The following is a 12799-nucleotide window of genomic DNA, read 5'->3' as shown; positions in this document are numbered from 1 at the left end:
TCTCCAAGAGGCCTTAGAGTTTCTGAGTCTCAGATTTCCTTATTCTCCCCCTCTGGCCCTACTGCTTTCGCAGGCTCTCGCTGTTCCCATGCGAAGTCAGAAAGTGCACTCAGCAGACACCGAAGGTTGAGATGAATACAGCTGAAAAGAGGGATGTTGGTAGGGCCCAGAAAGACCATGGCCGAATGTCTAGACCCAAGGTCTGAAAGCCAGAGAGGGTGTGGACTCCATTCTTGTGTCTCTTCTCTTGGACGATTTTCTTATGCATCGACCATATATGTGATGCCCAGCAGACTTAAAGATACAGAACAAGCCATCTCCTCTCCTCGGGGAAGCAGGTCGTCCTGCGCTAACTCTTCTTGCTCCAGGGTCTGGGTCAGAGTGCCTAATGAAAAGTAGGTGTGCCCAACTCACCAGCCAAAACTTCAGGAAAACAAAGAATTAACTGACTGGGCAGCAAGGATGGTCCTCAGCATCAAGTACCTTGGAGGCTCAGGATACTGGGGGACTGCATAAAACATGGATTCTAGCTCAGTCATTAATTAGCTTTGTGACACTAGGAAAGTTGACTTAACCCTTCTGAAGATCAGTTTCCTCCTCTGTATAATGAGTTCTAAAAATCCCTACTTTTTTGACAGGAAGATTAAATGTTTTCTAATAAGTGCCTGGAATCTGGTAAGTGCAAAGCAAGGAAGGGTGATTTCTGTTTCCCATCTCTTCTTTGTGGTGGATTGATTATAAATGAGCTGATGTTCTTTCTAAATTTAAAAATACGTAAGAATGTTGTACCTTACACTATGAAGGATTTTACTCAAGATTTTTCACTTACTAATAATAGCTGTTACAAACTACCAGTCACTAAGCACTTACCCTGAGCCAGGGCTCCTGCTTTACACGTCTGAGTGCATTTAAATCCTCATAACAACTCCTAGGCATCTTCCCCATTTTATTGATGAGAAGTCCGAGGTTCCACAAGGGGAGATAACTTGCCCAAAGTCACAAGGCTAGTACGCAGCAGGGCTGGGGTTTGATCTTCCTGCCTCCAGTGCCCACTCTTCACCACTGTGACCTGAAAAGGGGCCCCCAGGCCTCCATTGGGGAACTCTGTTTCTTTGGCTTTCTCTCCCCTACTAAGCTATAACATCCCTACAGACAGGATCTGGCTCCATCTTATTGTCTACTGTATCTCCAGGGGCTAGGGCACCGCCGGGCACTCAGCAGTGGCTCAAAAGGTATTTGGTAAATGAGCAAATGAGTGATATAGCATGTGCTCAGGGCCCCGCCTTCCGAGCCCTAAAGGTAGCAAGTGCATATTCTAGAAAAGCACATTAGTGGGGGCTCTAGAAGTGTTTCAGTGATCATGGACTTGGAGAAACTGGTCCAAGCTGGCAGGACACTTTGTTGACAACTTTTTTGAAATAATCAAGCCTTAACACAATGTTTCAACACTGCCAATGTCATTACAGGGGCCTTGCAACTCCATTGAAGCTACCCCCTGGGGATCAGCCAGCTAGCTCTGATCACCCAAGGCAACCATCCAGGTCCATTAATGTCAATTTGTCCTAGAGAATGGCTGAGGGCAAGTCAGAATGTGTCTGGGGCTCCATGTTCTAGACTCTTGTGGGCTCTCACTGGCCACATCAATACACCAAGAAAGACCTACCTAGCCACCAAGATCCCTTCTTTACAGCTGAGAAACTTCCAAGGATGTATTAAATAGAAGTAATGTTTGTCTGATTCACTTCAAGTCTGCCATTACCCACATGGGTCAGTGACTAAGAAAGGAAGCGTGGCCTCAGGCTCTGAGTGAAATGGCCCATGCAGAAGTGACTAATTCTGAAGCCACTGCACATCCCAAACAACCACAGTAACCCTGTGCAACCACATGCACCAGAATCAGTCAACAGAAGGCACACGAGTCAGTCATTCAACCTTGTCCCCTGTACCTGGGATCTTGCAACATAATACTTAATCTAGGCTGGGTAGGGACTGAGGGGAGGAGGGGCTCACCCCATTAAGTATGGGCTGGATACCCACAGGCTCACATCTGACTCCTCAGGAGCTCACAGCTAGTGTGGGCTCAGACAAGAACACAAGTACATAACTAGAATTCTACCTAGACCTTGACAAGGGCTCCTCTAACAAGGTGCTATGGGGTCCACAAGGAAGAAGTTCCAGGCAGAGGAGCATCCTCTAAATGGCTCTTTATTATTATTACTTATTTTTTTAAGTTGGCTCCATGCTGGACATGGAAACCTGAACTCCCAACCCTGAGATCAAGACCTGAGCTGAAGGGTGCCCAGGTGGCTCAGTTGGTTGAGCATCTGACACTTTTTTTTTTTTTTAATGTTTATTTATTTTTGAGAGAGAGAGAGAAAGACAGTGTATGAATGAGTGAGGGGCAGAGAGAGATGTGGAAACAGAATCCAAAGCAGGCTCCAGGCTCTGAGCTGTCAGCACAGAGCCCGACATGGGGCTCGAATCCACGAACCTTGAGATCATGACCTGAGCTGAAGTCAGACACTTAACCGACTGAGCCACCCAGGCGCCCCGAGCGTCTGACTCTAGATTTCAGCTCGGGTTGTGATCTCGTGGTTCATGGGATCAAGTCATGGTGGGTCAGGCTCTGTGCTGGCAGCGCAGAGCCTGCTTGGGATTCTCTCTCTCCTTCTTCCTCTACCCCTCCCCTGCTCATGCTCTCTCCCCCTCAAAATAAATAAATAAACATAAAAAGAAAACAGAGGGGTGCCTGGGTGGCTCAGTCGGTTAAGCATCGACTTTGGCTCAGATCATGATCTTGCAGTTCATGAATTCAAGTCCCACATCAGCTCTGTGCTGACAGCTCAGAGGCTGGAGCCTGCTTCTGATTCTGTGTCTCCCTCTCTCTCTGCCCTTCTCCTGTTCATGCTCTGTCTGTCTCTCTCTCTCAAAAATAAACATTAAAAAAAAAAAAAAAAAAAAAAGACCTGAGCTGAGATCAAGAGTTGGACGCTTAACCAACTGAGCCACCCAGGTGACCCTAAATGGCTCTTTATCAACACTTCACTTTGGCTAAGCAACATCCTTCCTGTGCCAGGCCCAGGTACAACCAGAGGCATCCCACCCCCAAGACCAAGGGTAATTTGAGATTGGACAGGCAGTAAGAGTAGGCAGATAAACAGAGGGCAGTGAAGACAAGTGGAGAAAAGGAAGAGGCCTGAACTGGACAGCAGGTGATTTTTCCTGCCCAGCATCCATCCATCCCCTCTTCTGGCAACATCACCCCCCACCACAGCCACCCAACACCAACTCTCGGACCATGTGAGGATGTGTCCCTGGTCTAGGCAATCAGTGCATTCCACCTTCCTGGCCACAGTGATTACTTGAGGCTGAATACATCCCAGGTTTGGACCAATGATAGCCAGGTCTGGGGGTTCTGTCGGGGAAAGGGAGCTCTTTCTACCAATAACTGGAGCTACACGGTCACTCGTGAAGCCTGAGAATGAAGCCAGCTCAAAGGAAAGCAGAGTCAAGAACCGAAGAGACAGATCCCTGATGATGCTGTTGTGAGTCTTGGAATATGGCTTGAAGCCTAACCTGGCCCTGGCCTTATCAGCTACATGAGCCAATTAATTTCCCCTGTCCCCTAAGACAACTGGAAAGAGTCCCAGCCGAGGTCTCTCCCATCTGTCTGCTGTTCAGAGAGTATTGTGAAGACAAGGAGACTTTCTTCTCTGGGGTTTTAAAGGTAATTATCTAGTGACAGATTGTCCCTGGGGTGAGAGCCACCATGGAGACAGAGTCCAGCTGGCCTTTCCTAGGACACATATGACCACCAACATCCTTTCCAACAGTATCAGTAACGAGTAATTATAGACTCGTTTACTATTTGTAGTAGCTATTATTTGTCTGCCCAGCATCTTGTTTTGGTGATGGGCTCTGCTGTTCCTCAGCCATGGGGGGGATGGAGGAAAGCTCATGACCTACATCAGGTTTATCATAGGGCTGCACACCCTAGGGCAGTGATTAATCCAAGAGGGTATGGGACTCGCCAGAAACCACTGAGGACCTTTCTGTAAGGATTTTCCAAATTAGAACTGGGGGGAAGAAGCCTCTCTCTGAGGGCTAGTAAGCTGAGAGGGTAGAATCTGGAGCAGTCAGCTGCCATGGGCTCCAATGAATGAGAGAACCCGCTTACAGTAGGAGAAAAGGAAGCCAACGCAGACCTGGGAGAGCTTGCTTACTGTTTCCCTGTGTCCAATCTCCCCCTCTCCCTTTTACTGTTAGACTCTCCTTCCTCAGAGTTTTAGCTATGCAGCCAGTGACTAAATTTGCCTCCTCCCTTGTAGCTAAATGTGGTCACGTGACAAGATAGTAGGAACTTGGGTATTTGATGGTTTCCTGGAGCCCACACCTATCTGCGCTGAACAACCTGACTATCCCCACACTGCTAGGTGAGAGACAGCCACTGTAGTTCGGTGGTCTCTTTGTTACAGCAGCCCAGTCTGTACCTTTACTAACATACAGGTGAAAAAGAAATAGAAAACAAAGAGCCGTATTGGGTTTCAGTCTCTGGATATAATTATCCCTGCAATGATAATGTTATTACTTGCAGAGTGCTAGGAACGATCTTTAATGTTTACATATAGTACCTCATTTAATCAGAACCAATTCTACGGGGGTGCCATTGTCATCCCCATTGTACAGCTTAGGGTACAGGGCAGAGAGATTAAGTAACTTGCCCAAGATTCACATTACATTGCTTCCGAAGCTAACCTTTTCCATGATCTGTTGTGTAAGCCAATAAAACCCCTTTCTTACTTAAACTGGCTCGGGCTGGATTTCTGTCACTTGCAACAAAGCATTCTAAATGGATTTTTATCTAATCTAGCTTGCAGATTCCTCTATAGAGTGCCAACTATATGGTACAGAATTTTAAGACACTATTTACTGACTGCAAGCAAGACACAGTTCCCATGAAACCTGCTCCCATTTAGCTCTTAAACGACCACTGCAGCTACAAGACAGCAAGGCAAGTTGCAAGGAGACAGTCTTCTCAGGGGGACACTGGGCTTCCTGCCTGGGGCAGCCACTGCTGGATGGTTCATCCCATACCCACTCCCAACCCCCTTTCCCTTGCCTGCCTGAAAAAGCAAAATACTTTCTCAGCTTTCTGAACAGTGAGGGCTGGCTGGATGATACAATTTTGGGCAATGAAAGGTTTTACAACAGAGAGGAATTCCAGCATAGTGATGAAAAGTATGGGCTCTACATGCAGACTGCCTTGACTCACCATCCCATCAGATGTACAAATTTGAGCATTTTACTTAACCTCTGTTCCTTGGGGAAGAGTAATGGTACCTACCCCTGGTGGTGGTGAGGACTAAAGAAGTTAATAAATGTGCAGAAGTCAGAAGAGTGCCTGGTACATGGGGGAACACTATGTAAATATTAGTGACTGCCATTTTTATCACCCGTATGTGCCAAAGGTGGAACCGCCTCTAAGGTGTATCATTCCGTAGAAGCAGCAAGGTGCAAAGCTGCACACCTACTATGTGCTCACAGTTGTATAAATACACAGGCTGTGGTATACATACGTATCTGCTGCTGCATGCAGACAGTCTCTGGTAGGACACACCAAAACCTGTTCAGAGTAGTTGCCCCTGGGCAGTAGAATGTGCAATCGGGGTTCTAGACTGGGAAGTTCTACTTCACTGCATGTCCCTTTTCCACTAACTGGATTGGGTTTTTGGAATCTCGTACATGAGTTACTCAAGGCTTTTAAAATCGTGTTGAAGAAGCTTTTAAAAGATCCCACTTTCTCTTAATTTTCACTGTTCACCCACAAGATGGGCAGTCAAAAAATTATATGTCAATTACATTTCAATGAAGCTGGAAGAAATAAATTGATAAAGAAAATGGACAGTTGCATAAAGTGGTACGCTTCCTTCTAGAGGTATTCAAACACAGGCTGGATGGTAATATGTTAGACATGCCCTGCAGGATTTCACTAGCTAACAAGAGGGTAGTTTAGACAGCAACAAAGCTCTGCCAATTCCAAGATCTGCCTTTATGGTGGCACGAAAGGAGAAGTGAGTTGGGGGAGATGCCAGGAAATGACATCAATCAATCAAAACAAAGTAAAAAACTGCAACCATCACAGACTACTGACATCAAGTAGGACGCAGAGCAGATGTGCTCCAAGGGCAAGCCTAGTCTCATCTTACCAGGCCACAGCTGAGTAACATGGCTATGTTGTCAGATAGGCATGGGGGGGTGACTCCTGGGTCAGTCACTTCTTCATTGTATGAATGGACCGGTTACCTAAGATCTTTGAGTTTTTTTCTCATCTGTAAAATGGGAACAACATCCACCTTACTGGGTTGGTGTGAACCGTAAGCAAACCAGTGAATGTCAAGTCTGTAGCAGGGCACCAGGAGTGCAGTAAAGTGCCCAAGGAACTGAGGTAGCCATCACTGGAGATAGAGAAGGATCACCTTCAAATAATCTTTGAAGTCAATCTTTTAATGCACAAACAAAAAAAAAAGACAAACCAGAAAATAGTTTTATATTGACGTAGTAGAGATCATCACATATAGACACTTTAACCCCACAACCAGATATTAAGTTAGGACAGCTCCTGCTAGATCCTTAATCTTCAAGGCTGAACTATCCTACCCTGTTCAAAGCAGAATCAGAGCATTGAGCAAAGCCAAGCTTCTCAGGCCTTCCCTTCTAAATCCTTTTAGACCAAAGGTCAGAGCAGAACCAAGCAGGATTGTGTTATTACCCAAGAGATGGTTAAGAACAGCACTGGTAAATTCATTTACTCCTTGGGACTCTGTGCCCACAGAATGATTTAAGAGGCCCCTGTATATATACATGATCGGGTCCAGGTACAAATAATTTGGTCTTAACTGTGACGTTTATGGCAAATATAGAGTGGGTGAATGGTTCTAGGTTAGAGAACAATTGTCACAAATGCTACGTCTTCAAGGAAATAAGGCATATGTTGCTGCCTCTAAATACTGTTAGCAAGGAGTGACTGCCAGACTAGCCCATCCACGTGGGAGACTCAAACCTGGGTCTTTGCAAAAATAAAACCTGGGTGCTGAGGGCCTCCCCTCTAGTGAAAGCCAAAGGCCCTAGATCAGAATGCTAGAAAGTCTTTTATTCATCACCCTGGGTTAAAAGGACAGTTAAGGTCATTTTGGGAAGGAGAGAAATGCTAACCACCCCTCCCTTGATGTTTCAGTAGCAAACAGGAATCTGGGCTCTGAAAAGTCACTCTTTTTCCCCCCATGAGCAACTGGGGCAACTGGCCAAATGTGTTAGCTCAGGAAAGCCGACAGCGATCCATGTGAGCAGCTAAAGGCTGAGAGCAGCACACCAGCTCCATGACCTCCACGCTGGGACAGTGCTGCGCTCGGCGGGCCTATTTCAGCAGGATCCAGTCATCCACCGGACCAAGGGGTGGGAGTGTTGGGAACAGATGATTCTGTGTTCCACAGATAATGGTATGGAGTGACTGTTAATAGATAAGGTTTAAGTACAGCATTTGGACACAACGCCTCCAGGCGTTCTGTTATTAAAGTCTTAAGAGCTTAGAACCTGGAAGGATTGAGAAATTCTAAAGAATTAAACAAAACCAGACAAACAAAAAAAGAGGGTGGAAGATATCAAAGACACTAGAGCTCTTTGTAGATGCTGGCTGGCTCACTTTGTCCCCAAGTTCATCTTAGAGCTCAACCAAATTCAAGACACAAGGCAGAGACGTTAGACCTGTGTCAAGGGCAAAAACTTCTGGTAGTAGCTCTTGGTGACGTCAATCATCAGCTCCTGGGTACATTCTGGGAGTTCCCCTGAAAACAGTCCTGGGGAAAGAAAGACCTGATCAACCAACTGGAGCCGGGGGAGGACAGCAGCTCTGATTTCGTTTAAACCCCTATAGGCCCCTTTTCTTTACTCATGAGCATCTAAATCCAAGTCCTCCATCTTCAATGCTAGCAGAGTAGTTCTACTGACCACATCTCTGAGATAGTATTTGTGTGTGTGTCGGGGGGGGGGGGGGGGGGGGGGGGGGAGACAAAGAATACAATTCCCTGAATGGATAAATAAATTCCAGGTAAAAAAGGTTATTAAGGCATCTCTGACTCCACTGGAGGTTGTTTCAGGATGGATTTGTCCATCCCCTGGATTCTGGTGTGACACCTACTGGGCAAAGCCAAGGTGAACACACTTTGAGGTAAGAAGCTGCTCTGCTGTTCATACAGTGAAACATGCAGTCCCCAAACCTGCTACATACAAGTCGTGGATGGGAGTAGAACAGAAATATCCTACAGAAAGACAAAAAATTGTATTTAAGGATTTCCAGGAAAAGTCACTCCCATATACTATGGGTGGAAGTGTACGTTCATACAACTGTTTTGAAGAGCAATTTTGGAAAATCTAGCAAAACTTTTAAAAGTTCATACCCTGTGACCTGACAATCCAACTTCTAAGAATTTATCCTACAGATAACCTTGCCCAACTGAACAATACGTGTACAAGAATATTAACGCAGCAAAGTTTCTAATACTGAAAAACCAAAGGCAACACCTGATGATCCATTACACCATTACTGATGAGTTACACTGTGGTACATTTATGCAACGAAAAACATGTAACCATTAAAAGGAATGAGGGGACTCTCCACATACTGAAAAGAAAAGATGCCCAAGATACACTGTTAAGAAGGCAAGTTTCCAAACAGAATAGAGAGTGTGAGTCTGTTTACACAGGTGTAAACAGTCTCATACATCTGTATTATGTACACAAGTATATGTATATATGCATATGAATACGCATACATACACATCACACATACAAGAACAAATACATGCACTTGCATATATAGAAAGAGAAAGTAACAGGTACAATGGAAAAAAGGTCTTAAAAATACAAAATTCTCACAGGAACTGTTTACAAATGAACAGCCATGTTAGATTTGCGAGCCTATGTTTGGTCTGCATAGTATTTAATCTTTTTAAAAAGTTAGCCAACATTTAAAAGTCCAGGGATATCACATAAAAATTCAGATTTTTAGCTCCTCATGAAACATCAGAAGATCTCACAATGTTAGGTTTGTATTCTTAGATAGCTACGACAGGCTATTACTTCAGTCACTTCTGTCTGACTCCTGTAGGCAATTTTGGCCAACATTCTTTCCAGATGGTTTGTCTTTCACTTTGTTCCACTAGTCAGTTTCATGCAGTGGAGCCCTCCAAAAATGTGCCAGTCTTCCTGCAGCCCTACGCCTCTTTATTCAAGATGGGGATTTCCAACAGCAGTATCAAGATAGTTAGCATGTTTGTGAAACTACTGCAAATGAACACGGGAAGCATCTTGTCACAGTGCAGAAAGTACAGGATTCTAAATAAGGGGTCTCAAGTGCTAGTCAAGGCTTTCCCACAAACCAGCTCTGACCCTGTGGACACCCACACCTTTCTATTTCCCCCATCTACGCAATGATCTCTAAGGTCTCAGGCAGCTTGAATCCTCCATCAGAACCTCTAAAACACAGTGCTTATTTGGATTTCAAATACGAAGTGGTGCCTCCCTGCCTCTGCCATTGGTGTCCAAAGACCATAGGTGGTGCTAAGGACCTTGAAAAAGTTAAAAGAGATCAAGATATTTCTCTGGCGGGGCTCCTGGGTGGCTCAGTCAGTTGAGCATCTGACTTCTGCTCAGGTCATGATATCACGGATTGTGGGTTTGAGCCCCACATCGGGCTTTGCACTGACAGCATAGCCTGCTTTGGATTCTGTCTCCCTCTCTCTCTGCCCCTCCCCTGCTCTCTCTCTGAACAATAAATAAACATTAAAAAAAAAAAAAAAAAAAAAAGGATATTTCTCGGGCAATATGCTTCTCACCTCAGAGCAGATACCTGTTTGACAATCAACCTAAAACAACTGTAAGGGCTGTTCTGATCCGCACTTGCTAAGAATGATTAAGCTTTTCCACAATGGGAACCCCATAAGGGAGAATGACTCAGCAGGGCTCTCCTTCCTACTCTGCAAAGGCAAAAGTGCACCAAAGAGCAGAATGGTCAACTTCTTCCCCAAAGAATCTGAGTGGATGATTCTGTACATCTTTGAAACTCACAGTCGATGGTCTGAGTAATGAGTTTTTTAATTGGAAAACAACTAAACCACTCAGTGGTAGATCTCATATACTGTCAAATCTCTCTCTACATAGCATCATCCATCTGTGAATCTCTGGGGTGCCTCTGTACATGCTGCATGAGTTCAACCATATAAAACAACACAGAAAAGAGACTGTCTTGGACTAGGGGCAGGGGACATGAGGTTTTCTTCTTCCTTCTGTTTTCCAGTGTTTTCCAAGTTTTCTAGGATGAGAGTGTAGGACTTTTGTTTGCTCACATGTTTGGCCACTTGGAACTTTGAGCTCATGAGGGCTTTACCTGAGGGCATTCTGTCAGCCAAGGTCGAGATGGGATATATTTGCTCTTCTCAGGTGTCCTAGTGCTATCATTGGCCTTAGACTGTTTTATGTCAACTTTTCAGGTTGGACATTCCTTGGCAGTGTGGGAAGTACAAACCCCCAGCCAACATGAAGCCATAGTTAGAATTCTGTAGACAGACTTTTCTTTTTCCACCCAGAGCCCAGGCCAAGAGAGACTTGCGTCTTTGTGCCTTTTTCCTGTCTAGTAGCAGGTTTATTCTATATCAACTTTTTATTGAGAGCTCACCCTTCAGGAAGATCTCTCCACCATACGTGAATGTAAGGCTTTATCTCTGGTCCCCACAGCAGTATCAAACCCTAAACCACTCTATTATGAAGATGCATAAACCTAAACATGCTTATGGTATGGGTGTACTTTCCTCTTTGCTTGAAATTTCCTGGTGAACCCAATTACACATTTAAAAAGATACTGGTTACGTTTTAGATAGCATTTCAAGGGAATCTGTCGCAGGAGCATCTTTTAAATGAGCTAGATCAACATATTGTCAGAGACAGAAGTTGCACCCATTATTTTTCTGACGGAAAAAGAACTTGAGCTTTGAATATCAACACCCAAGCTTACCTGGGCAGCCGGAGAAGACAGTGAATGGCGGCACCACAGTTTCTGGGGGTAAAACTGTGTTGTCAAGAATTTTGCAGCAATCTTTCAATACACACCGGCGCCCCTGAAATGAAAATCTTGTCACTAAGAAACAGATCAGGAAATGGAGTACAAGTTGTCCGATCTGCTGTGTAGAAAGCTATTTTGTATTTTCTCCATTCCTGATATCATACCACAGACAGGGACAATGGCAAGAGGTTTGGCCACAGTTCTCTACTTTGGGTGGCATTTGACAAGCAGGAGGAGGTAGGGGTGTTAGTGTGTGCGAGTGTGAGTGTGTGTGTGTGCACACGTGTGTGTGTGTGTGTGAACTCAGGGAGGGGGTATGCTAGGGACAGTTCAGGTTATCTTAAGCATTATAGACTGAAATTCAGTCTTCCAAGAATTGTACAATTTCCTTTCCTTTTTCTTTTTTTGTCATTTAGTGGACATCTATCATTTTGCTTGTCCAACATTTGTTCCCCTTTCTTCTGGTAACAGAACCTATATTGACCCTTGGTTACCACCCCCTGCCCATCACAGTCCCCTATCCTAACCCCAAACTCCAAGCCTGGCCATGAAAACTGGTTTAGGGAATGAGCCAGATCAGTCTGATGAATCTGAACATCAGGGCTTTTGCTGGGACTACTGGGAAAAGAAGCTCTTTCCAATGGAGTTTCCGAGAATAGGACAGATGCCTGGACCAGCTGTGTTGTTTCCATAAGGGAAAAACCTGCCTGAAAGTCTCCTAGAGGAAAGCGGGAAAGAGAAGGAGACTAATTCTCATGACATCAGTTGAACCCCTGAAGCCATTTTGTGCACAGAATTAGGATCTACTTCTGTACTCTTGGTTCATATCAGCCAATATGTTCATTTTGAAGGTTTCAGCCAAGCCTTATGCTTGACTTTATCCACTGCCTTCACTTTTCAATTCTGCCATAACCCACAGAGTTTTGAGGGCAAGAAATAAGGTCTGGTAGATTCATCCGTTTCATGGGTTAAGGCAAAGGAGAGGCTTCTATATACAGATTAGCATTGTGCCTCAGACTACCTGCAAACTAAATGAAAGTTTTGGTCTTTATTGACTGCATTTACATTACCAGGCCCTATGAGTTCACTTGTGTTTTGGTCAGTTGGTCTGATAAAGCACATTTGGCTGACAATGTGGAATTCTTAACTATCAGGACAATGCTAATGTATCCAGATCTCAGATTTTACCAAAGGATATGAAAGCTATATAAAAAATTTCCCCATTACTAAACACCCAAATTGGACACCTAGATGGCTCAGTTGGTTGAGCATCTGCTATCAGCTCAGGTTATGATCTCAGAGTTTGTGCTTTTAAGCCCTGCATCGGGCTTACTGCTGTCAGCACAGAGCCTGCTTCAGAGCTTCTATTCCCCTCTCTCTCTGTCCCTTCCCCACTGTGTGCTCTCTCTCAAATATACACAAAACATTAAAAATAAATAAATAAGTACCCAAATCATAGGTATTTCCAGGAATTTCCAGGTAGATTGTCACATGAGTTTTTTAAAAAGCTTATACCTCTAAGTCTGAATTTTTTAAGTGACTGCTAAGCTGTCTCTGGCTAGTGGACAATAGCCTTGGCAATACCTGACAATATCTGTAGCTCAGAAACAAGTTGCAGCTGTAGCTCTTCGTTCACTCTTAGAAAGTTCTCTCCCATAATTGCCTCCTATTGGCAATTTCTTTTTT

The 12799-nt window shown here is 44.6% G+C and overlaps 1 protein-coding gene across 2 annotated transcripts in view; it reads right to left on the bottom strand.

Annotated features, from left to right (window-relative positions):
• Positions 1–12799, bottom strand: part of DCTN5 (dynactin subunit 5) — a 30014-nt gene that overhangs the window by 4553 nt on the left and 12662 nt on the right. Inside the window, exons 5-6 of one of the 2 annotated variants that reach the window (XM_019430340.2) lie at positions 11066–11168; positions 6484–7853 (exon numbers count right to left, since the gene is read on the bottom strand). In XM_019430340.2, the coding sequence (XP_019285885.1) occupies positions 7756–7853; positions 11066–11168 (201 nt within the window). In that variant the 3' untranslated portion in view covers positions 6484–7755. Of the gene's footprint in view, positions 1–6483; positions 7854–11065; positions 11169–12799 lie in introns of those variants that run through there. The other variant, XM_019430341.2, reaches the window with a different exon arrangement.

Source organism: Panthera pardus, unplaced genomic scaffold (assembly GCF_024362965.1).
Source record: "Panthera pardus isolate Hobbes unplaced genomic scaffold, ASM2436296v1 HiC_scaffold_5, whole genome shotgun sequence".
In the NCBI taxonomy this organism is placed as follows: domain Eukaryota; kingdom Metazoa; phylum Chordata; class Mammalia; order Carnivora; family Felidae; genus Panthera; species Panthera pardus.
This window is presented reverse-complemented; position numbering and strand designations above follow the sequence as displayed.